Raw genomic sequence first — 25,882 nt, forward strand, 5'->3', positions numbered from 1 at the left:
TTAGTTGCGGTACGCGGGATCTTCATTGCCACCTGCGGGATCTTTAGTTGTAGCATGTGGGATCTTTAGTTGCAGCATGAGAGATCTTTAGTTGCAGCATGAGGGATCCAGTTCCCTGACCAGGGATGGAACCCAGGCCCCCTGCACTGGGAGTGTAGAGTCTTAACCACTGGACCACCAGGGAAGTCCCACATCTCTTTTTCATGGTGAACTTAAGGAAGTTCTTTTTGGCTTTTTTGATTGACCCCAGTTAACCATAATACCCTAATTGTGCAGAGTAATCTTTATCAATTATTATCATTTTGGACCCAATACTCAAGAGGTTAAAAAGATAACAGCTTCATTTTTGTCTCTCATTGTCTCTTTAAACACGCTCAGTGGAGCTAGATCTTTGATCCTCTTAAAATTTAATTAGAGATCATGATTTGTCTATTTACTACAAATGGCTTCAGCTTAGTAATATAAATATGCAGTCTTCATGGCAGATTGAAAATTAAAACTTCTTCTTCTGCTTTGATCTGCTTGCAGTTTATGGCAGATCGTATTTTCCAAAAATGGTTATGACTATATTTTTGTTTCCACATGGTCTTCCAGAACCTTGCCACTTTTCCATCAGGAAGTGGAGTCCATGTCCCCTCCTTTTGAATCTGGATGGGCTTTTAAAACTGTGAGTAAGTGGAAATGATGTTATGTGATTCTGAGGCTAGACATGAAAGGTGTTACAACTTCCATCTGGATCTTTCTTGGGACTCTTGCCTTGAGAACCTTGAGCTGCAATGTAAGATGTCTGAGGCTATCATGCTATTAAGAAGCTTAAACTAGCCTACACAGAAATACCACCTGGAGAAACCCTGAGATTACATGAAATAAGAGATGTCCAGCCAGCTCCCAGTTGCTCCTGGAACTTCACACTATTCCACGTTCAGCTATCATGAAAAATCTGAGCCAGAGCTGTCCAGATAGGCTGTTTCTGAATTCCTGACCCAGAGAAACCATGAAAGATAATAAATGGTTGCTGTTGTTTGAAACCACTAAACTTGAGAGACTGGATATACAAACACAATACCAGATCGTATACGACAACAGAACTCTGACCCACAAACTCTGCAGTAAACAGCTGGTTTCCAACCAGAAAACCAAACTACAACTTTGGCAGCAATCAGCCCAGAACAGTCAGAACTTGGTCAATACCAGCTTCCCTATTTTTTGCCTCTGCTTCCAACTCAGAACCAACCAGAGAAAGCCAAACCATCACCCCCAAACCAATCACATAAGTTGCACTGCTTGTAGTTGGCCCACCTCCAGCTTCTCTGTGCCAATAACCTCCATTCAAAATATACCTGAAGTCTTCCGTTTTTTCACTATAAAGCTTTGCCACTCCCCTGCCTGCCTTTGAGTCTCTGCCAAACACAAGTGGCCGTGGCCTGTAATACCAGTCATTTGAAACAACCTAACGATAAAGAAAAACATTAATTACATAAGTGGCACGTAGAATTTACAGAATATTATGGAAAACCCCTTAATGTTCAATATACATGTGACTTAAAAAGTAGGTTAAGAAAATACAAATATTTATGTGAAAGGATATTAGTTTAAATATAGCTATGTCTAAATACAGAAATTACTGTTTGTTTGTTTGTTTATTCATTCCTGGTTGTAGACGGTGGGAGGAGGCACCCGTGTGGTTTTCCATGTCCAGTCCTAGCCAGGTGTATGATCCCACGTGAGACTTCGAGTTCACCTGCGACGGCCTCGCCACGCCCCCATCGCGCCTTGGGGAGGGGCTTGGAGAGCGCCCCAACCTGCGCAAGGTCTTCTGGGAGATGTGGTCCCGCCGCCTGGCCGCGTCTTCTGCTTGCGCACGGGCACCACCGGCTGGGCCTTCTGGGTCCCCGGCGCGGGTAGGTCGCGCAGGTTCCGTGGAACAGCGGCTGGTGAAGGCCCCGTGGCGACCTCCATACCCAAGACCTCCGGGCCTAGAGAGGTGAGTCCCCTCGCTGGCTGAGGACAGCAGGAATAGCCAGGGGTCCCCGGGTCCTGCGAAGGGGGAACGTGAAAACCCTTTCGGAAGGTCCGGGAGTCGCGGGGTCCGAGAAGCGACGCAGGGGCGTCTTGGTTTTATTGACGTGGGGGTAGATGGCTGCGACTACCATTTACCCCCATCTACTACCAGCAAGGGGATGGCGTGTCCTTTTGTTGGTGGGCCTCCCGGCATCCTTGGGTGGGGGGTTGGAGGCAGGGGTCCTTGGATTTAGGGGACAGCCCATGACGGCCATTTTGGATTGGGAGGCTCCGCTCGTGCATTGCAACCCCAGGTTGGTGGGGACAGGACAGTGAGGCAGGGTCCAGGGATTTGGGGGTGTCGACTGAAGAAAAAAAAAGCACAGCCTAAAAGTTGAGAATTATGTTTTATTTGGTGAGCTTTCTGAGGACTTAAGCCCAGGACCCAGCCTCTTAGCTCTAAGGCAGGGGTCCCCAACCCCCCGGCCACCACCGGGTACTGGTCCGCAGCCTGTTAGGAACCAGGCCGCACAGCAGGAGGTGAGCAGCCGGCGAGGGAGAGAAGCTTTGTATGCCGCTCCCCATCGCTCCCCATCACTCGCATTACCGCCCGAACCATGTCCGTACCCCCCCCCCACCCCGTGGAAAAATTGTCTTCCACGAAAGTGGTCCCTGGTGCCAAAAAGGTTGGGGACCGCTGCTCTAAGGGGCTGCTCTGAAGAGGTAAGGGGGGGAGCCAGGATATATAAGAGGTTTGCAACAAAAACCAGGCAGTCGGAACATCAAAAGATTACTGTTAATTAGGAACAAATCAGACATCTCAAGTTAATGAATTTAGCGCTCTTCTATGTATGGGAAGATGCTCATTGAAATCATTCCTTTGATATGCACCTTAGCTATCTAGGGCCAGTATCCTGCTTTTCTCCATCCTGAATCCCTTCAGGGTTCACAGTTGGGGGTGGCTGCAGTGGGTACTGGCTTTCTGGCCACAGCGTCCTTTGTTTACTGATACGGCAGGCGGCATTCTTAGTCCACTGGGAGAGCATATTGGGGCTGTATATTCTGAGGTGTTTGTCTGGACAGCTAGATCTGTGCATGCTTGGGTTTGGGAGATGTGGGGAGGAATTAGGAAGTGGGTGCCCCTGGGTTTGGGATATAGTGAGGGTCATGGGTCTTGGTCCTTACGGCGACAATATGTTCTGACATCCCTTAGTTTGGAGGTGACTTGGACTTTGAGGAGGGGGGCCAGAGTCTTGGATCCCCCCTTTTGTTGTAGATGCTCCTGTGAGGCCACCTCCCTCTGACTCAGAGGGCTTTTTCTATAAGTGAGCCAAGGGGTGTGTTATCAGAGGGATGGACAGATTGTGCTAGCCACCGGGGTGGGCTCTTCCCCCAGCCGGGCCCTCTATGAATTGCCAAAGGCCTGCTGCCACTTTGCATCTGAGAAACCCCAGAGCTTAAAGTGGTCAGCAGCTTCTCTAAGCTCCCAGGTGCTGTGGAGTTAAATGACCTTCCCCTGGGTACTTGCCTCTGGGGTAGCAAAGCCAGGAATATCACACCTATAATCACCTCCACAGTTATCTGCAAAAGAGAATTCTCCACACTGTTAGCCAGGGAGGGCTGTAGGGGAGTTTTATTTCCTTTGTTGTCTCTTTGGAAGTTATAGTTCCAGGTTTTTAAAGGTGGAGGTGTCCCAGTTGTGAATTTGGTATCACAGGTGACTCGTAAGTCACAGGCCTGGCTGTAATTCTGCAAAGCCTCTCTGAGTGCAGAGGTTGTGGGATGAACATGCTGTACATTTTCCTTGGTCTTTCAGGTCAAGGTTGGCTCATGGCTCTTTTATTTTCCTTTAGGTAAGGGTGGATCTGCAGAGACTGAGTATGAAGATTTCTGACATGTGACTCAGTCCTCATTGCTCCTGGCTCCCCATTCTGCCCTCTTTGGAATCTGCTGGCCCTGAGAGATCTGTGAAAAGAGGAGAAAATGGCCCCAGGGTTCCTGGCAGCAAGACCCTCAGTGAGTGATTTTTAACCTCTTTCCTGCAGTAATCCCTGTCCCCAGTTAGATGACATGTTTGTTCACTGCCTCGAAGTGCCCACCAAGGCTGTAAGACAATCATGAAACATGGCACAGCTTTGGGAAACTCCAGAGGAAAGCCCACTCTCTCTCCTCAATTTACCTCCCCCCTTGACCCCAGCGTTATCAGAGCTCTTGGCACACCTTAACCTTTGCCCCTACTTTCCATTAGTTTAGTCCACAAATGGTTCACCCTCTCTTCCACATGCCCTGGTGTGTACTGTATACATTGGGAAGTATTGTCTTTTCTTGAGGGCTTGTAGGCCTTGTTGAGGTGGTTTGTTTGTTTGTTTTCCTTACTGCAATGGATTTTAAAATTTAAGTGGTATTAAATTAACAAGAATTGCAAGAATAGTACAAATTACACCTGTATACCCTTCATTCACATTCATCAGTTGTCAACTTTTTGCCAGTTACTTTATCATTCCATCTCTATATGTATATTTGTCATTTTCTGAATCATTTGAGAGTAAGTTGCAGACATCGTCTTTTACCCCTAATTGTTTCAGCATGCATCTCCTAAAAACAAAGACAGTCCCTTAAATAGCCATAGTATAATTCAGGGAATTTAATATTGATACAGTACTATTGTCTAATCTCCAATTTATAATAATAAATATTTGCCAGTTGTCCTAATAAGTTTCTTTATGCCCCACACCCCCTGCCCTTACATGTCTTTAGTCTTCTTTAATCTGGAATACTTTCATAACATTTCTGTCTTTATTGATCTTGACGTTTTTGAAAAGTACAAGTTTGTTATTTTAAATGTTCCTCAAATTGGATTTGTCTTTTGGTTCTTCATGATTAGATTAAGATTACACACTTCTGGCAGGAGTAACACAGAAGTGATGTGTCCTCAATTTGTCATATCAGTTGGCACAGAATATTGATTTGTTTCATTATGATACTAACTTTGATCACTTAATTAACGTTGAGTCTGCCAGGTTTCTCCACTGTAACTTTTCTATTTGAGGATTGAAGAGGAAGGGAACAGATCTCTTAAGCTGGATGTCACTATCATGTGGAAGGGGGGACAAAATGGGGACAGGGAGGGAATAGAATCTTATATAGAAGATGGCCACAGTGGTCCAGATAAAAGCTGATTGTGTCCTGGACCAGGGTGATCACAGTGAAGATGGAATGAAACAAAAATATTCAAGGGCTTCCCTGGTGGCGCAGTGGTTGAGAGTCCGCCTGCCGATGCAGGGGACCCGGGTTCGTGCCCCAGTCCGGGAAGATCCCACATGCCGCGGGAGCGGCTGGGCCCATGAGCCATGGCCGCTGAGCCTGTGCATCCGGAGCCTGTGCTCTGCAACTGGAGAGGCCACAACAGTGGGAGGCCCGCATACAGCAAAAAAACAAAAAACAAAAAAACTGGGTGTTATTGCATGACTTTGCTAATTAGAGTTTTTTAGAATCACCATAACTTATTAAATTTTTGCAAAAACTTTGAAAAGTGAGATGTAAATTACATGCAATAAATTGCACAATCTTAAGTACATCTTGGTGAATTTTTACATATATATACACAGCAATGAAATCACCACCCAAGTAAATATACAGAATATTTCTGTCACCTTATAAAGTTCCCTTTGTGCTCCCTCCCAGTTTCCCCCATAGGCAACCACTATTTCTGATTAGTTTTGCCTGTTCTATAAGTGCATAAATACAGCTTGTACTCCCTTCACTCAGCATATCTCTGAAATTCATCCAGCTGTCACCTTAACATTTTGTTATGTCACTTCTTATTCTGTAGTTTATATTTGTTTAAAAACAAAATAGCATAATATTTTGCTTGTTAAACATATTGCTTGTTGTAAATAGAAGAAGAGTACAATTGGATATAGAGTTGAACGTGGAATTATCCTGTGTCCAATTTCCCATCCAATGCATTGAGAATCATTTACATCTATGTAAAATACTCATACTTTAAAAAAAATTTACAAAAGTAAATCTTAGCACAGTTTGGCTGCTTTCTCTGTAAAGTTACACTAAAGTTGCCTTTCTTTGTCAGTATATACAGAGCTGCCTCATTCTTTAGCAGATATTCAGTATTGTGTGGTCCAGTGTGGGTGTACTTTCAGATAACTGAAAGTTCTTCAATATTACAAATGTGACTACAATAAATATCTCTGCATTCATATCTTCATGCTCTTGTGCAAGTCTGACATTTAGAATTGGAAGTGTGGGACCAAAGGTATTCTGTACATTAAAAAACATTTTTTTTAGTGAACTGAATTTTTTGTATTGAGGATTAATTGACACATGATAAACTGCACATAAAGTGTTCAATTTTATATTCATATATATATTCATGAATATATATGAATATATTCAATTTTGACATTTTTATACACTAATGAAACCATCACCTCAATCAAGATAATCAATGTATCTTATCACCCCCCAAAGTTTCCTGGTTCACTTTTGTAACCCCTGCTTCCTGACCCTCCCTGCCCCCTCAATTTGAAGGATACAATCAAATTGCTCCCCCCCAGAAGACTGTACCCATTTATGTTCTAACAGCATATGAGACTGATCATTTTCCTACAGCCTCACTAGTGATAAGGTTTTCAGATTTTAAAACATTTACTGATCTGATAGCTAAAAAGAGAAATTCAAGTATTTCACCAGTTCACCTTTTGAGAATTGTGGATTTGTATCCCCAAAGTGGGAGGTTTCCAGGAAATCTTCACAGAGGAGGCAGAATTTGCTGCCCTGTGACTTGATCAACCTGTGAAGCTACAGTCCTGAGAAAGTCAGAGCTGGGTACCCCTAGGAAGTAGGGTCATGCCTTGTACACAGTGGATGCTTAGTAAACGTTTATCACCTTAACTGTGCTTTAGTTTATTAACTGTGCTCTCACTTAAATAGAGAAGTCCGGGACTCAGCCTGCTGGGACATCTCCTCTCCTGCCTACAGGGACAAAACAGCTACCTGAGCATGAAGGCTGCAGGAGGTCCCCCACATGCAGGAGTTCCATCTTTGGTGGAGACAACACCTCCTGAAACTCCCTCTGGGTGTTCCAGGTGGAGTTTGGAGAGGCTGAAGAGAGATTCCCTCAGCAGAGCCACTGGGGCTGAGGGGATTCCCCTCCTAACAGGGAGGGCAAGATGTGGGACCATGTAGAAGCTGGAGTGACCTCAAAGAGTAAGGAGAAAGGTGAGAGTTAAATCATTACCAAGGCACACAGTAGGTATTCAGTAGGTTTTTGCAAGGAGGGAGGGAGAAAGTGTCTGGGTCGAAGGGCCATCTGTAAAAGTAGAAAGAGAGGAAAAGGCTTTCTAGGGGAGGACCTAGAAAGGTCAGGTAATGGTAAACAAGGACCAGTGTTACCAACTGAATACAATATGCCCCTTCTCCCTTCTTGGTAACTAAGATACTGGTCTCCTTCAGTGAGCCAAGTTCATTTTTCACTGCTTCTTTCTTCTTACCCAGCACTGCCTTCTGAGGTTTCTGCCCTTCTTCAGGAAGAGGAGGAAATGCCCAAATTACAGGTAAATTAGAGTCCACCTTCTCTCCCTGAAAATATCACCCACACACCTCATTTTGGGGATTGGGGAAGGAGAGCAATATAACACGTATATTGTGCTGGCCCTGGGCTAGACATATGTTACTCCAGTTTCTCAAAAAAGTCTGAACATTGCTGGTAGGAGTGACAAAATGGTGCAATATACTTTGGAAAACAGTTTCAGAGTTTCTTATATAATTAAGCACACACTTACCATTGACCCAGAAATCCCACTGTATTTACCCAGAAGAAATGAAAATAGATGTCAACACAAAAATCTGTATGTGACTATTAGCAGCTTTGTTTATAATAGCCCTGAGCTAAAAACAACCCAGATGTCCATCAACCGATAAATGGATAAATAAAATGTATTAATCCATATAATTAAGAACTACTCATAAAAAAAAGGAAACAACTGCTGATACATATAACAACATGAATGAATCTCAAAAGCATTATGCTGAGAAAAAATAAGCCAGACACAAAAGAGTACATACTATGTGACTCTGAGACAGGATGGGCCCTCGACCTTTTGCTGCAGTGCTTGCACTTGGACAAACGTCTCCTTGAGCAACAAAATACAAAGAACTATAAGGGACTAAAAATAACTGCATGTATGTTGGGGCAAATTCTGGACAAAAGATACAAAACGACCAAAAAAACTCAGCTGCCACTTCTGAAGAGCTGGGAGCAAAAGCAGGGTACTGCACATGCCCCCTGCACTCAGCACCACCAAAGCATTGGGCAAAACACCTAAGCCACCCCTCTGGACTGACCTCTGGACACACCCCTACCCTCACCCCATATAAGGAACCAGCTCGCCTTCCCCACTCTGGGAGCAAGGGAAGCTGTTGTTTGTTTTTGCTCCCCCTTGCTGCAGCAGGGGCCCCAATAAAGCCTAGCCTGAATTTCTTATCTGGCCTCTAGTCAATTTCTATTGATTGGAGAAGAACCCCAGTTGGTATCGATTCCATTTATATGAAGTTCTAGAACAGGCTAAATTAATCTATAGCTGTTCTGTGCCTTCTCTCTCTTCATGCTCTGAATAAACCCCTCCCTAGTAGAGAACCCCCTCTTCCCCACAGTGGTAGCCACTATTCTGACTTCTAGTACTGTAGATTAGTCTGATTTTGAACTTTTTAAATAGAATCAAGAGTACATACAGTACTCTTTTGTGCCTGGTTTTTTTCAATATTATGTTGTGAGATTGATGTATATTGTTTCATGTATATGTAGTTTGTTCACTTTCATTTCAGTATAGCAGTAGTTTCTAAAACTTTGTTTCAGGACCCCTTTACACTTTAAAAAATGGCTTTTATTATGTGTGTTATCAATATTACCAGATTGGCGGTTCAAGCTAACAAAAATTTAAAATATTTATTAATCCATTCAAAAATTAATCCATTATAGTTAATGTCACATTTTATGAAAAATACTTAATTTTCCAAAACAAAAAAAAAATAAAAAAGAAGAATGAAAATGTTTTATATTTTTGCTAATCTCTTTAATGTCTGGCCTAATAGAAAACAGCTGGAATCTCGCATCTGCTTCAACATTTTCTCAGTTGCAGGATCACACGACATGTAGCCTCCGTATTGTTGTAAGAGAATGAGAGTGTGTAAGCCTTGAGAATTATTATGAAAATAATATTGACTTTACAGACCCCCCTGACAGGGTCTTGGGGAACCTCATGGGTCCCTGAACCACAGTTTGGGAATTGGTACTGAATATTAGTCTTTCATGTGACTCTGCTAGAGTTCATGTATCCTTTCTATTGTGGATGTGTGAGTGGGGATTTGGGGCCCATAATAAACATTGTTAATATATAATTATCAGAGGGAGGTTTCCTATATAGCATTTCTTATTAACCAAAGAGTCCTTATTGTTCATCTATGTCTTGTTCCTTCCCACACAGCTATCCACTCACTTTTCTTGCCAACTGGAACTCCCCACCTCCCTTCCCTCTATTCACATTTTAACCATCCCACAAGGCTGGTAACTGGCTTTCTCCATGGTACCTGCCCTCATGGCCCCAACCCACCTTGGACTCCTTCTCTGGACCCTTCCCCAAGTAAATCACAAGCTTATTCTGATTCATAGAATGTTGTGTGGATGACACCTCTGGAATTGTGTAGCTTTTGGTGTACTGTGGTTGAAGTTTGAGTCTTCTCACCCAGAGAGACTTTAAGGGCTTGAAGCATTAAAAAAAATGTGCCTCATGTATCTTTTCAATCTTCTACATGATATAACAATCAAGTGCATGGATGTATGCCGAAGTTAGTCTAACTCAGGACCCTGGAAACTCTCAGGGCCACTTATAGATGTCACTGATGCTTGTCAGCTGCGTTCCTCTGTGGGAATGGGTATGTCTGAGGGTGACTTTGTTTGTTGTTTTAGGAGCTGGTGACGTTCCAGGATGTGGCTGTGGACTTTACCCAGGAGGAGTGGGAGCATCTGGATCCCTTTCAGAGGCACCTGTACAGAGAAGTGATGTTGGAGAACTATGGGAATCTCATCTCCTTGGGTGAGAACAGCATCTACCTGAACCCATCTGCTTTCTCTCGGGTTCAGTTGTATAGAGTAAATCCTGAGGGGATTTGCATTTGGGGGTCCACATATTCCAGATCCCTTAATGGTAGTGGGTATCAGATTTGAGAGTGCATAGAAATACCTGAGGTGAAGGCAAGAAATGCCAGTTCCTGTCCAAATTAAAGGAGACTAAAGAGATAAGACAACTAAATGCAGTGTCTTATTCTAGATAGAAAATATCTAGGAAAATAGTGCTAAATGGAACATATTTGAGACAATTGGCATCATTTACAAATTAACTGTGAACTGGATACTAATACTGCGTCAATGTTAAGTTTCCTGATTTTGATGGCTGTACTGTGGTTATGGAAAAAAATGTCCCTGTTCTTAGGAAATGTGTACTGAAAGAATTTAGTCAGAGAGAGCCATGGGGCCTGTAACTTTCTCTTAAGTGGTTTAAAAAAGAATTGTGTGAGAGAGAATAATAAAGTAAATGGGCCAAATATTAACAATTGGTGACTATGGGTTAGGGTTCTACAGGCATTCTGTTCTGTGTATTACTCTTGCTATTTTTCTCTAAGATAAAAGGTTATCCGAAAAACCTACATCACTAGGTTCTATCACCAGGGCTACTGATTCAGTGGATTTGGGATGGAGTCTGCATTTTTGATAAGTCTCTTCAAACCACACTTTGGGCAGTGCTTCTCTGGTGGACACACAATCATTACTGCCTGTTCACCCCACTGAGAATTATTACTGTTGTATATTGCAAATAGGTCTCTTCACTGAAGTTCCTGGAACTCCTGGAAGCATTTTTTTCTCTGGGGGAGAAATTATTTGTTTATTTATGTGTGTGTGTGTGTGTGTGCCTACATATATATAAATATAAAATGTGATTTTGATGCACAGTGGTTTTATTCACCTTTCCCAGTCTTCATAGGACCTTCACGAATACCAAGTGATAAGATGGACTTGTGGCAGGGTCCTTGTCCACATCATATTGCCCTAATCCACCTGTCTTTCCCCTCAAGCAGGACATCTGCTGTCCAAACCAGAAATGATTTCCCATTTTGAACAAGAAGATGATGTGTGGATGGAGGAAAAAATACCAAGAAGCTCCTATTCAGGTGAGAACCAGTCAGCCAGGAGAAAATGCCATTAATAATCCTATGAATCCATGAAGGGATGGGTAGCAACTTCAAAAATATATATTATTTGACTTTTTATGCTGATAATTTAACTGAAAATATTTAAATATTTATTTGATTGGAGGCAAATTTCTTTTTTTTTCTTTTTTTTTTAACATCTTTATTGGAGTGTAATTGCATTACAATGTTGTGTTAGTTTCTGCCATATAACAAAGTGAATCAGCTCTATGTATACATATATCCCCATATCCCCTCCCTCTTGCGTCTTCCTCCCACCCTCCCTATCCCACCCCTCTAGGTGGTCACAAAGCACTGAGCTGATCTCCCTGTGTGATGCAGCTGCTTCCCACTAGCTATCTATTTTACATTTGGTAGTGTATATATGTCAATGCTGCTCTCTCACTTCGTCCCAGCTTACCCTTCCCTCTCCCTGTGTCCTCAGGTCCATTCTCTATGTCTTGTCTTTATTCCTGTCCTGCCCCTAGGTTCATGAGAACCATTTTTTTTTTTTTTTTTTTTTAGATTCCGTATATATGTGTTAGCATACGGTATTTGTTTTTCTCTTTCTGACTTACTTCACTCTGTATGACAGACTCTAGGTCCATCCACCTAACTACAAATAACTCAGTTTCCTTTCTTTTTATGGCTGAGTAGTATTCCACTGTATACATGTGCCACATCTTCTTTATCCATTCATCTGTCAGTGGACACTTAGGTTGCTTCCATGTCCTGACTATTGTAAATAGTGCTGCAATGAACGTTGTGGTACATGATTCTTTTTTTTTTTTTCAATTTATTTTATTTCTTTACTTTTGGCTGTGTTGGGTCTTTGTTGCTGCGTGTGGGCTTTCTCTAGTTGCGGTGAGTGGGGGCTACTCTTCGTTGAGGTGCACAGGCTGCTCATTGTGGTGGCTTCTCTTGTTGCGGAGCACGGGCTGTAGGTGTGCAGGCTTCAGTAGTTGTGGTACGTGGGTTCAGTAGTTGTGACTTGCGGGCTCTAGAGCGCAGGCTTTGTAGTTGTGGCACATGGGCTTAGTTGCTCTGCAGAATGTGGGATCTTCCTGGACCTGTGTCCCCTGCATTAGCAGGCAGATTCTTAACCACTGCGCCACAAGGGAAGCCCCATGACTCTTTTTGATTTATGGTTTTCTCAGGCTATATGTCAGTAATGGGATTGCTGGATCATATGGTAGTTCTATTTTTAGTGTTTTAAGGAACGTCCATACTGTTCTCCATAGTGGCTGTATCAACTTACATTCCCACCAACAGTGCAAGAGGGTTCGCTTTTCTCCACACTCTCTCCAGCGTTTATTGTTTGTATTGTTTGTAGATTTTTTGATGATAGCCATTCTGACTGGTGTGAGGTGGTACCTCACTGTAGTTTTGATTTGCAGTTCTCTAATGGTTAGTGATGTTGAGCATCCCTTCATGTGTTTGTTGGCAATCTGTATATCTTCTTTGGAGAAATGTCTATTTAAATCTTCTGCCCATTTTTGGATTGAGTTGTTTGTTTTTTTGATATTGAGCTACATGAGCTGCTTGTATATTTTGGAGATTAATCTTTGTCAGTTTCTTCGTTTGCAAATATTTTCTCCCATTCTGAGGGTTCTCTTTTCGTCTTGTTTATGGTTTCCTTTGCTGTGCAAAAGCTTTGAAATTTCATTAGGTCTCATTTGTTTATTTTTGTTTTTATTTCCATTTCTCTAGGTGGTGGGTCAAAAAGGATCTTGCTGTGATTTATGTCAAAGAGTGTTCTTCCTATGTTTTCCTCTAAGAGTTCTATAGTGTCTGGCCTTACATTTAGGTCTTTAATCCATTTTGAGCTTATTTTTGTGTATGGTGTTAGGGAGTGTCCTAATTTCATTCCTTTACATGTAGCTGTCCAGTTTTCCCAGCACCACTTATTGAAGAGGCTGTCTTTTCTCCATTGTATATTCTTGCATCCTTTATCAAAGATAAGGTGGCCATATATGTGTAGGTTTATCTTTGGGCTTTCTATCCTGTTCCATTGATCTATATTTCTGTTTTTGTGCCAGTACCATGCTCTCTTGATTACTGTAGCTTTGTAGTATAGTTTGAAGTCAGGGAGCCTGATTCCTCCAGCTCCATTTTTCTTTCTCAAGATTGCTTTGGCTATTCAGGGTCTTTTGTGTTTCCATACAAATTGTGAAATTTTTTGTTCTAGTTCTGTGAAAAATGCCATTGGTAGTTTGATTGGGATTGCATTGAATCTGTAGATTGTTTTGGGTAGTATAGTCATTTTCACAATGTTGATTCTTCTAATCCAAGAACATAGTATGTCTCTCCATCTCTTTGTATCATCTTTAATTTCTTTCATCAGTGTCTTGTAGTTTACTGCATACAGGTCTTTTGTCTCCTTAGGTAGGTTTATTCCTAGGTATTTTATTCTTTTTGTTGCAGTGGTAAATGGGAGTGTTTCCTTAATTTCTCTTTCAGATTTTTCATCATTAGTGTATAGGAATGCAAAAGATTTCTGTGCATTAATTTTGTATCCTGCTACTTTACCAAATTCATTGATTAGCTCTAGTTTTCTGGTGGCATCTTTAGGATTCTCTATGTATAGTGTCATGTCATCTGCAAACAGTGACAGTTTTACTTCTTTTCCGATTTACATTCCTTTTATTTTTTTTCTTCTCTGATTGCTGTGGCTAAAACTTCCAAAACTATGTTGAATAATAGTAGTGAGAGTGGAGATCCTTGTCTTTTTCCTGATGTTAGAAGAAATGGTTTCAGTTTTTTACCATTGAGAACGATGTTGGCTGTGGGTTTGTCATAGATGGTCTTTATTACATTGAGGTAAGTTCCCTCTATGCCTACTTTCTGGAGAGTTTTTATCATAAATGGTTGTTGAATTTTGTTGAAGGCTTTTTCTGCATCTATTGAGATTATCATATGTTTTTTATCCTTCAGTTTGTTAATATGGTGTATTAACAAACTGATTGACTGATTTGCATATATTGAAGAATCCTTGTATTCCTATAATAAACCCCACTTGATCATGGCGTATGATCCTTTTAATGTGCTCTTCGATTCTGTCTGCTAGTATTTTGTTGAGGATTTTTGCATCTGTGTTCATCAGTGATAATGGTCTGTAGTTTTCTTTTTTTGTGACGTCTTTGTCTGGTTTTGGTATCAGGGTGATGGTGGCCTCGCAGAATGAGTTTGGGAGTGTTCCTCCCTCTGCTATATTTTAGAAGAATTTGAGAAGGATAGGTGTTAGATCTTCTCTAAATGTTTGATAGAATTCGTCTGTGCAGCCATCTGGTCCTGGGCTTTTGTTTTTTGGAAGATTTTTAATCACAGTTTCAATTTCAGTGCTTGTGATTGGTCAGTTTATATTTTCCATTTCTTCCTGGTTCAGTCTTGGAGGTTGTGCTTTTCTAAGAATTTGTCCATTTCTTCCAGGTTGTCCATTTTATTGGCATAGAGTTGCTTGTAGTAATCTCTCATGATCCTTTGTATTTCTGCAGCATCAGTTGTTACTTCTCCTTTTTCATTTCTAATTCTATTGATTTGAGTCTTCTCCCTTTTTTTCTTGATGAGTCTGGCTAGTGGTTTATCAATTTTGTTTATCTTCTCAAACAACCAGCTTTTAGTTTTATTGATCTTTGCCCTTGTTTCCTTCATTTCTTTTTCATTTATTTCTGATCTGATCTTTATGATTTCTTTCCTTCTGCTAACTTTGGGTTTTTTTTGTTCATCTTTCTCTAATTGCTTCAGGTGTAAATTTAGGTTGTTTATTTGAGATGTTTCTTGTTTCTTGAGGTAGGATTGTATTGCTATAAACTTCCCTCTTAGAACTTCTTTTGCTGCATCCCATAGGTTTTGGGCTGTCGTGTTTTCACTGTCATTTGTTTCTAGGTATTTTTTGATTTCCTCTTTGATTTCTTCAGTGATATCTGGTTATTTAGCAGCATATTGTTTAGCCTCCATGTGTTTGTATTTTTTACAGTTTTCTTCCTGTGATTGATATCTAGTCTCATAGCATTGTGGTCAGAAAAGATACTTGATACGATTTCAGTTTTCTTAAATTTACCAAGGCTTGATTTGTGACCCAAGGTATGATCTATCCTGGAGAGTGTTCCATGAGCACTTGAGAAGAAAGTGTATTCTGTTGTTTTTGGATGGGATGTCCTATAAATAGCAATTAACTCCATCTTGTTTCATGTGTCATTTAAAGCTTGTGTTTCCTTATTTATGTTCATTTTGGTTGATGTGTCCATTGGTGAAAGCGGGGTGTTAAAGTCCACTACTATTATTTACTGTCTGTTTCCCCTTTTATGGCTGTTAGCATTTGCCTTTTGTATTGAGGTGCTCCTATGTTGGGTGCATAAATATTTACAATTGTTATATCTTCTTGGATTGATCCTTTGATCATTATGTAGTGTCCTTCTTTGTCTCTTATAATAGTCTTTATTTTAAAGTCTATTTTGTCTGATATGAGAATTGCTACTCCAGCTTTCTTTTGATTTCCATTTGCATGGAGTATCTTCTTCCATCCCCTCACTGTCAGTCTGTATGTGTCCCTAGATCTGAAGTGGGTCTCTTGTAGATGGCATATGTACGGGTCTTGTTTTTGTATGCATTCAGCCAGTCTATGTCTTTTGGTTGGAGCATTTAATCCATTCACATTTAAGGCAATTATTGATGTGTATGTTCCTATTACCATTTTCTTAGTTGTTTTGGGTTTGTTTTTGTAGGTCTCTTCCTTCTCTTGTGTTTCCTGCCTAGAGAAATTCCTTTAGCATTTGTTGTAAAGCTGGTTTGGTAGTGTTGAATTCTCTTAACTTTTCCTTGTCTGTAAAGGTTTTAATTTCTCCTTCGAATTTGAATGAGATCTGTGCTGGGTAGAGTAATCTTGGTTGTAGGTTTTTCCCTTTCATCACTTTAAATATGTCCTGCCACTCCCTTCTGGCTTGCAGAGTTTCTGCTGAAAGATCAGCTGTTAACCTTATGGGGATTCCCTTGTATGTTATTTGTTGCTTTTCCCTTGCTGCTTTTAATATTATTTCTTTGTATTTAATTTTTGGTAGTTTGATTAGTATGTGTCTTGGCATGTTTCTCCTTGGATTTATCCTGTTTGGGACTCTCTGCACTTCCTGGCTTGATTGACTATTTCCTTTCCCATATTAGGGAAGTTTTCAACTATAATCTCTTCAAATATTTTCTCAGACCCTTTCTTTTTCTCTTCTTCTGGGACCCCTATAATTTGAATATTGGTGCATTTAATGTTGTCTCAGACGTCTCTGAGACTATCCTCAATTCTTTTCATTTTTTTTTTCTTTATTCTGCTCTCTGGGAGTTATTTCCACTATTTTATCTTCCAGGTCACTTATCCGTTCTTCTGCCTCAGTTATTTTGCTATTGATTCCTTCTAGAGAATTTTTAATTTCATTTATTGTGTTGTTCATCATTGTTTGTTTGCTCTTTAGTTCTTCTAGGTCCTTGTTAAACGTTTCTTATATTTTCTCCATTCTATTTCCAAGATTTTGGATCATCTTTACTATCATTACTCTGAATTCATTTTCAGGTAGAGTGCCTATTTCCTCTTCATTTGTTCGATCTGGTGAGTTTTAACCTTGCTTCTTCATCTGCTGCATGTTTCTCTGTCTTCTGATTTTGCTTAAGTTTCTGTGTTTGGGGTCTCCTTTTCACAGGCTGCATGTTCGTAGTTCCCGTTGTTTTTCGTGTCTGCCTCTTGTGGGTAAGGTTGGTTCAGTGACTTGTGTAGGCTTCCTGGTGGAGGGGACTGGTGCCTGTGTTCTGGTGGGTGGGGCTGTATCTTGTCTTTCTCATGGGTAGAGCTGCGTCCGGTGGTGTGTTTTGGGGTGTCTGTGAACTTAGTATGATTTTAGCCAGCCTCTCTGCTAATGGGTGGGGTTGTGTTCCTGTCTTGATAGTTGTTTGGTATAGGGTGTCCAGCACTGGAGCTTGCTGGCCGTTGGGTGGAGCTGGGTCTTAGCATTGAGACGGAGATCTCTAGGAGAGCTCTCGCTGATTGATATTATTTGGGGCCAGGAGGTCTCTGGTGGTCCAGTGTCCTGAACTCAGGTCTCCCACCTCAGAGGCTCAGGCCTGACACCCAGCCGGAACACCAAGACCCTGTCAGCCACACAGCTCAGAAGAAAAGGGAGAAAAAAAGAAAGAAAATTAAATAAAATAATTTAAAAATTTAAAAAAAATTATTAAAATAAAAAAGTAATAAAAAAAGTGAGAGCAGGGCTTCCCTGGTGGCGCAGTTGTTGAGGGTCCTCCTGCCGATGCAGGGGGACACAGGTTCGTGCCCCAGTTTGGGAGGATCCTGTGTGCCGCGGAGCGGCTGGGCCTGTGAGCCATGGCCGCTGGGCCTGCGCATCCGGAGTCTGTGCTCCGCAACGGGAGAGGCCACTGCAGTGAGAAGCCTGCGTATCAAAAAAAAAAGAGAGAGCAGCGAAACCAGTAAACAAATCCACCGATTATAACAAGTGCTAAAAACTATACTAAGATAAACGTAAAAATCAGAAACAAGTCAGTTGCAGACAGCAAACCCCAAGTCTACAGTTGCTCCCAAAGTCTGCCACCTCAAGTTTGGGTTGATTCACTGTCTATTCAGGTATTCCACAGATGCAGGGTACCTCAAGTTGACTGTGGGGATTTAATCACTGCTCCTGAGGCTGCATGGAGAAATTTCCCTTTCTCTTCTTTGTTCGCACAGCTCCTGGGGTTCAGGTTTGGTTTTGGCCCCGCCTCTGCATGTAGGTTGCCCTCAGGCATCTGTTCCTGCCCAGACAGGATGGGGTTAAAGCAGCAGCTGATTAGAGGGCTCTGGCTCACTCATGCTGGGGAGTGGGGGGGGGCAGGGGGCAAGGGGTGGGGAGGGAGGGGTACGGTAGTTGTAATTGGAATTGACAATGCAACAGCCTGGCAGTGGCGGGCTGCACAGGCTCCCAGGGGAGGTGTGGATAGTGACCTGTGCTTGCACACAGGCTTCTTGGTGGCTGCAGTAGCAGTGTTAGCATTTCATGCCCGTCTTTGGTGTCCGAGCTGTTAGCCGCGGCTCGCACCCATCTCTGGAGCTTGTTTAGGCGGTAATCTGCCTTCTGTGGGCAGACAGGGAAGGAATCTCCTCTCCTTGAACACCCTGAAACAATGGTTTCTTTCCTCTTAGCCAGGTCCAGAGTTTTTCCCGGACCCCCTCCCAGCTAGCTATGGCGCACTAGGCCCCTTCAGGCTGTGTTCACGTAGCCAACCCCAGTCCTCTCCCTGGGGTCTGACCTCTGAAGCCCGAGCCTCAGCTCCCAGCCCCCACCCGCCCCAGTGGGTGAGCAGACAAGCCTCTTGGGCTGGTGAGTGCTTCTCGGAACCAGTCCTCTGTGCGGGAATCTCTCTGCTTTGCCCTCTGCACCCCTGTTGGTGCGCTCTCCTCTGTGGCTCCAAAGGTTCCCCCCCGCCCACCCCCCATCTCCACCAGTGAAGGGGCTTCCTAGTGTGTGGAAACTTTTTCTCCTTCACAGCTCCCTTCCAGAGGTGCAGGTCCCATCCCTATTCGTTTGTCTCTGTTTTTGCTTTTTTTCTTTTGGCCTGCCCGGGTACATGAGGATTTTCTTGCCTTTTGGGAAGCCTGAGGTCTTCTGCCAGTGTTCAGTAGGTGTTTTGTAGGAGTTGTTCCACATGTAGATGTATTTTTGATGTATTTGTGGGGATGAAGATGATCTCCACGTCTTACTCCTCCTCCATCTTGAAGGTCCCCCCACATATCTTTTTTTTATGAAAGCATTAAATGCCCAAGCTCCTCAAATTCACTTGGAACCAGCATTACCATTTTCTTAGTTCCTCATTAAAATTTTGACAGTTGTTCACTCCATAATTGTATGAAAGTTATATATATATATATATATATTTTTTTTTTTTTTTGCGGTATGTGGGCCTCTCACTATTGTGGCCTCTCCCATTGCGGAGCACAGGCTCCGGACACGCAGGCTCAACGGCCATGGCTCACGGGCCCAGCCGCTCCGCGGCATGTGGGATCTTCCCGGACTGGGGCACGAACCCGTGTCCCCTGCATCGGCAGGCGGACACTCAACCACTGCGCCACCAGGGAAGCCCGGAAGTTATATTTTTAACTTTTTGGTAATTATACTTTGACAACATTAACCCATTTGTAGCTCATGGAATTTGACTTGGTGTTTCTAGTAACATTTAGTTTCCTTGACTAAGGAAAAGGTCCCCAATATCTTCCCATTCCCCTTGAAGCAAAAATGAAAAACCTAATGTCAGGAGGACAGAGACCAGCAGCAACACTTCTTCACTCAGTGAAGTTTCTTTGCCTTACCAGTACTGCCTAAGTGTGTCCAGGAGTACCGTGAAGCCTCAGACAAAACCTCTGCTCACTTTTGTCATCTAATTTTCTTTGTCCCAGGAGTCAGGGATGAGAATGATGGGATTCTCTCTTGGCCAGTATCTCCAGGAGAAAAACCCTATAGCTGTCCCCAGTGTGCCCAAGACTTCAGCCAGCTCAGAAACCTTCTAATTCACCCATGAACCGGTACGGGAGAGAAGCCCTCTCCATATGACGGGGGTGGAAGAGCCTTCAGTGAAAGGACAACAGACCTTAACCTTCCTGTGCTCCTTCCAGGAGACAAGCCCTGCCGATGCATGGAGTGTTCTGGAGTCTTCAACTCAGAATCTGCTCTAAGAAGGCATAGGAAGGACCACATGGGAAAGAAACCTCACACATGTGAGGAATGTGGGAAGGACTTTAGCCGTAGCTCCAACCTGTCCATGCATCGGCGAATACACACAGGCGAGAAGCCCTACAGATGTGGTGTGTGCGGGAAGGACTTCAGCCGCAGCTCCAACCTCTCTATCCACCAGCGCATCCACACAGGTGAGAAACCCTTCAGGTGCTGTGACTGTGGCAAGGACTTCAGCCGCAGGGCAGCCCTGCAGATCCACCAGAGTGTCCACACAGGAAGGAAGCCCCATGCCTGTAAGGTATGTGACCGGGGCTTCACCTCACGCTCTACGCTGGCACGACACCAGCAGGACCACACAGGAGACAAGGCCTATGTGTGTGACACATGTGGCCAGGGCTTCAGCCAGAGAGCCAGCCTCTACCTGCACCAGCGTGTTCACACTGGGGAGAGGCCATTCCGGTGCAAGGCCTGTGGGAAGTGCTTCAGCTGGAGCAAGGACCTGGGTATCCACCAGAGGGTCCACACGGGAGAGCGGCCCTACAGGTGTGAGGCTTGTGGGAGGGACTTCAGGCATCGCTCGGCCCTCAAGAGGCACCAGAGGGTGCACACAGGGGAGAAGCCCTACCCCTGTGCCGTGTGTGGGAAGGGCTTCAGTCAGAGAGTCCACCTGCAGACGCACCAGAAAGTGCACTGTAGGGAGAGGCTTCCAGGATTGGGCTCTGCACATGCAGGTGCCTTCCACGGCCAGGGCGAATGCCAGGGCATGGGTGCTGAGGTGCACAACATGGATCAGGCTTAATGATGTATGGCATTTATTAGTATTTATACAGAAAAGAGGACAGATCAACAGCACTTAGATGGAGAAATAGAACATTTTCAGCCCTCCCCAAAGACCTCTGCATGCTTCTTTCCACTCACTCCCCACAAAGGGAGTCGCTATCCTGACTTCTAAAACCATAGATTGATTTTGCAAGTTATAGAATATCATATAAGTGGAATTACACAATGTGTAATCTTTCATATAGAACTTTATTCACTCAGTGTCTGCATCCATGTTGTTGCATGTATTCAGAGGTTCATTCATTTTATTACTGAGTAGTATTCCATTGTTTGAATGAACCACCGTTTGTCCATTCACCTGTTGATGGGCATTTACATTTGGGTTATTTCCAGGTTTTTCAGGTTTTGTTCGTTATGAATAAAGCTGCTGTGAGCATTTGGGTACACATCTTTGTGAGGACATATACTTTAATTTCTCTTGGGTATATACTTAGGAGTAGAATTGATGGGTATTTTTTTTAATTAATTTTTTAAAAGATTTTTTGATGTGGACCATTTTTTTAAAAGTCTTTATTGAATTTATTACAATATCGCTTCTGTTTTATGTTTTGGTTTTTTGGCCACGAGGCATGTGGGATCAGTTCCCCGACCAGGGATTGAACCTGCACCCCGTACATTGGAAGGCAAAGTTTTAACCACTGGACCATGAGGAAAGTCCCTTGATGGGTATTTTAAAACTTGTAAAAAACTGGGCTTAGTATTGTCTTGTACATTGGATTTTTACATGTACTTGGAAAATTTCAAACAAATACAGAAATGGAACAGTGTAACAAACACTCATGTCCCCATCATCTAGCTTCAGTAATCAATTCATGATGAATTTTGTTTCCTCTGTTCCACCCTGCTCCCTCACACACAGTCCTGAAGTATTTTAAAGTAAATCCTAGACTAGGATATTGTGTCATCTTTATATGGTATATACCTTCAAAAGATAAAGATTTGTTTAAAATGTTTTTCCAAAGAATCACTCTGTTTAAAAATTTTTTTTATTAAGGTAAAATTCAGAAAACATAAAATTCACCATTTTAACCATTTCAGAGTATATTATTCAATAGTTTTTAATATATTCACAATGTCGTACAACCATCACCACTGTCTGATTCCAGAATATTTTCATCAGGCCAGAAAGAAACCCCATTACTATTAAGCAGTCACTTTTCATTCTCTCCCTCCCCCAGCCTCTGGCAACCACTAATGTACTTTCTGTTTCTATAAATTGGCCTATTCTGGACACTTCATATAAAAGGAGTCAGACAATATGTGCCCTTTTATGTCTGGCTTCTTTCACTTAGAATAATGTTTTCAAGGTTCATTTATGTTGTAGCATATATTAGTACTTCATTCTTTTTATGGCCAAACAATATTTCATTGTATGGATATACAGCATTTTAAAATCCATTTTTAAGTTGACGGACATTCGGATTGTTTCCAGTTTTGGGGTTTTATGAATAATGCTACTGTAAACATTCATGTACGAGTTTTTCATTGAGCATATGCTTTTAATTCTTTTGGGTATATATGGAGGAGTGGAATTAGTGGGTCATATGATCATTCTGTTTTACTGTTTGAGGAACTGCTGAATTGTTTTCCATAGGTCCATTTTTTCTTGCCATCAGCAATGTATGAGGGTCCCACTTGCTCCACATCCTCAGCAACACTTGTCATTTCCCATATTTTGTTTGTTTGTTTGTTTTGTTTTTAATCATAGCCATGCTAGTGGCTGTGAAGTGGTATCTTATTGTGATTTTGATTTACGTTTCCCTAATTACTAATGATGCTGAACTTCTCTTTATGTGTTTATTGGCCATTTGTATATCTTCTTTAGAGAAATGTCTAGTCAAGTGCTTTGCCCATTTTTATTTTTATTTTTTTATTTATTTTTTTTTTTTTTTGCGGTATGCGGGCCTCTCACTGTTGTGGCCTCCCCCGTTGCGGAGCACAGGCTCCGGATGCGCAGGCCCAGCGGCCATGGCTCACGGGCCCAGCCGCTCCGCGGCATATGGGATCCTCCCAGACCGGGGCACGAACCCGTATCCCCTGCATCGGCAGGCGGACTCTCAACCACTGCGCCACCAGGGAGGCCCGCTTTGCCCATTTTTAAATTGGATTGTTTATCTTCTTGTGTTTGAGTTGTAATAATTATTTATATAATCCCAGGCCCTTATGAATATATTATTTGCAAAGATTTTCTCCCATTCTTTGGGTTGTATTTTCATTTTCTTGTTCGTGTCCTTTGATGTGTAAAAGTTTTTAATTTTGATGAAGTCCAATTTATTCTTTTCTCTTGATGCTTGTGCTTTTGCTGTCATATTTAAGAAATAGTTACATAATGCAAAGTCACAAAAAGTTATACCTATTTTTCCTTTTAAGAGTTTTATAGTTTTAGCTCCTACATTTAAGTTTGATCCATTTTGAATCAATTTTTGTATATAGTATGAGGTGGAAGTCCAAATTAGTTCTTTCGCATGTTGATACCCAATTGTCCCAGCACCATTTGTTGAAAAGACTATTCTTTCCCCATTGACTAGTCTTGAACCCTTCCTGAAAATCAGTTGACCATATGTATGGGTTTATTTCTGGACTCTCAAGTCAATTCCACTGAGCTGGGACTTCCCTGTCAGTCCAGTGGTTGGGACTCTGCACTTCCACAGCAGGGGCCAGGTTCAATCCCTGGTCAGGGAACTAGGATCCTGCCTGCCACACACCATGGCCAAAAAAAAAAAAAAAAAAAAAAATCAACATCAATTCCATTGATCTCTATGTCTGTCTTTATGCTAGTACCATACTGGTTTGATTACTGTAGCATTGTAGTAAGTTTTGAAAACAAGAAATGTGAGTCCTTCAATTTTGTTCTTCAAGAAAAAAGATATTTTTGGCCATTCCTTTGCAATAACAATATGACTTTTAGAGTCAGCTTGTCCATTTCTGCAAAAAAGGCTATTGGGATTATGATATGGATGGCACTGACTCTGCAGTAACTTTGGGGAGTATTGCCATCTTACCATCATTAAGTCTTCCAGTCCATGAACATGGGATGTTTTTCTGTTTATTTGGTTTTCTTTAATTTCTTTCAACAATATGTTTTGTAGTTTTCAGTGTACAAGTCTTATACCTCATTAGTTAAACTTATTCTTAAGTATCTTATTAATGTTATTCTAAATGGAATTGTTTTTTTTTTTTTTTTTTTTTTTTGCTGTACGCGGGCCTCTCACTGCTGTGGCCTCTCCCGTTGCGGAGCACAGGCTCCGGACACACAGGCTCCGCGGCCATGGCTCGCGGGCCCAGCCGCTGCGCGGCACGTGGGATCCTCCGGGATAGGGGCACGAACCCGTGTCCCCTGCATCGGCAGGCGGACTCTCAACCACTGCGCCACCAGGGAAGCCCGGAATTGTTTTCTTAATTTCATTTTTGGGTTGTTCATTGCTGGTGTATGGAAATACAACTGAGTTTTGTATATCAATTTTGTATCCTGCAATTTTGCTGAACTCGTTTATTAGCTCTAATGGTTTTTTAGTGGATTCTTTAGAGTTTTCTATAAGATCATATTATCTGTGAATAGATAGTTTTATTTTTTCCTTTTCAATTTGGATACCATTTATTTCTTTTTCTTGCCCAATTGCCCTGGCTAGAACTTCCAGGACAATGTTTAAGAGACCTGTTGAGAGCAGATATTCTTGTATTGTTTCTTGTCTTAGAAGGGAAAGCTTTCACCATTAAGTGTGATATCAGTTATAGGTATTTTCATACATGCCCTTTTTCCTTCATTCTGTTAATATAATGTATTCCATTAATGGATTTTCCAGTATTGAACCAGCCTTGCATTTCTGGGATACATTCCATTTAGTCATGGTGCATACAGTAATTCTTTTAGTAAGCTGCTTGATTCAATTTGCTAGTATTTTGTTGAGGATTTTTGCATCTATATTCATAAACAATATTGGTCTGTAGTTTTTCTCTTCTGTGATGTATATAACTGGCTTTGATATGAGGGTAATATTGGCCTCATAGAATGAGTTAGGAAGTGTTCCCTCCTTTTCTTTTTGAGGGGAAAATTTGAGAAGTATTGTTAATTTTTCTTTAAATGTTTGGTAGAATTCACTGGTGAAGCCATCTGATTCTTAACTTTTCTTTGTTAGAAGTTGTCTCAGTCAATTCGAGGTGCTATAACAAAATACCATAAGCTGGGTGGCTTAAACAACAAGCATTTATTTCTCACAGTTCTGGAAGCTGGGGAGTCCAAGATCAAGGGGCCAGCAGATGTGGTGTCTTTTCTTGCTGTATCCTCACATGGCAGAGAAGAGAGACTGAGAGAGAGAGAGAGGGAAAGAGGGAGAGACAGGGTGCACTCTCTGGTTTCTTCTTACTAGTCCCGTCATGGGCACCCTGCCATCATGACTTCATCAAAACCTAATTATCTCCCAAAGACTCCACATCCAAATATCATCATGTTGGAGGGTAGGGCTTCAGTATTAATTTTGTGGGAGATACAAACGTTCAGTCCATAACAGAAGTTATTTGTTTACTGATTCAATCTCTTGTCATAGAGAGGCATACTTCTCTTGAATAGGTTTTGATAGTTTGTGTGTTTCTAGGAATTTTCCCATTTCATCTAGGTCGTCTAATTTGTTACCATAAAATTGTTCATAATATTATTTTATAATCCTTTTTATTTCTGTAAGGTCAGTAGAAATGTCTCTTCTTTCATTCATGATATTAGTAACTTGAATCTTCTCCCTTTTATCTTAGTCTATTATTACCAATTTTGTTGATATTTTCAAGGAACTAACTTTTGGTTTTGTTGATTCTCTACTGTTTTTCTATTTTTTTGTTTATATCCTTTCTAATATTTATCATTGCCTTCCTTCTGCTTACTTTACATTTCTTTGCTCTTCTTTTTCTAGTTCCTTAAGGTGGAAGGTTAGGTTATTGATTCGAAATTTTTCTTCCTTTTAATGTAGCAGTTTATAGGTATGAATTTCCCTCTGAGTACTGCATTAGCTGTAGCCCATAAATTTTAGTGTGTTGTGTTTTTGTTTTCATTTATCTCAAGGTATTTTCTAAATTTGTTGTGATTTTTTTCT

General features: G+C 41.8%; 1 protein-coding gene across 7 annotated transcripts; it reads left to right on the top strand.

The window, feature by feature from the left end:
- The first annotated feature begins 1,869 nt into the window (after nucleotides 1-1,869).
- Nucleotides 1,870-21,757, top strand: LOC309795051 (uncharacterized protein). 7 transcript variants are annotated; one of them, XM_082607071.1, is made up of 7 exons: nucleotides 1,870-1,984; nucleotides 3,855-4,017; nucleotides 6,924-7,239; nucleotides 7,516-7,574; nucleotides 9,986-10,112; nucleotides 11,149-11,244; nucleotides 19,901-21,757. In XM_082607071.1, exons 3-7 carry the CDS (start codon nucleotides 7,191-7,193, stop codon nucleotides 20,758-20,760), a joined length of 1,191 nt encoding a protein of 396 aa, XP_082463197.1. In that variant the 5' UTR covers nucleotides 1,870-1,984; nucleotides 3,855-4,017; nucleotides 6,924-7,190; the 3' UTR covers nucleotides 20,761-21,757. The 7 variants fall into 7 exon arrangements, with proteins under 7 accessions (XP_082463197.1, XP_082463196.1, XP_082463201.1 ...); XM_082607070.1 differs by having other exon boundaries at nucleotides 6,952-7,239; XM_082607075.1 differs by having other exon boundaries at nucleotides 6,952-7,239; nucleotides 11,152-11,244.
- The last annotated feature ends 4,125 nt before the right edge of the window (nucleotides 21,758-25,882 follow it).

This window comes from Mesoplodon mirus (assembly GCF_964341445.2).
Source record: "Mesoplodon mirus genome assembly, chromosome: 19".
NCBI lineage: Eukaryota > Metazoa > Chordata > Mammalia > Artiodactyla > Ziphiidae > Mesoplodon > Mesoplodon mirus.

Bases quoted from the DNA above. Each gene is read 5' to 3' on its own strand.
- LOC309795051 (XM_082607071.1), top strand. From the start codon at position 7,191: ATGTGGGACCATGTAGAAGCTGGAGTGACCTCAAAGAGTAAGGAGAAA. The intron at 10,113-11,148 runs GTGAGAACAGCA...TTTCCCCTCAAG, and splicing joins TGGGAATCTCATCTCCTTGG to CAGGACATCTGCTGTCCAAA. The intron at 11,245-19,900 runs GTGAGAACCAGT...TGCTCCTTCCAG, and splicing joins ACCAAGAAGCTCCTATTCAG to GAGACAAGCCCTGCCGATGC.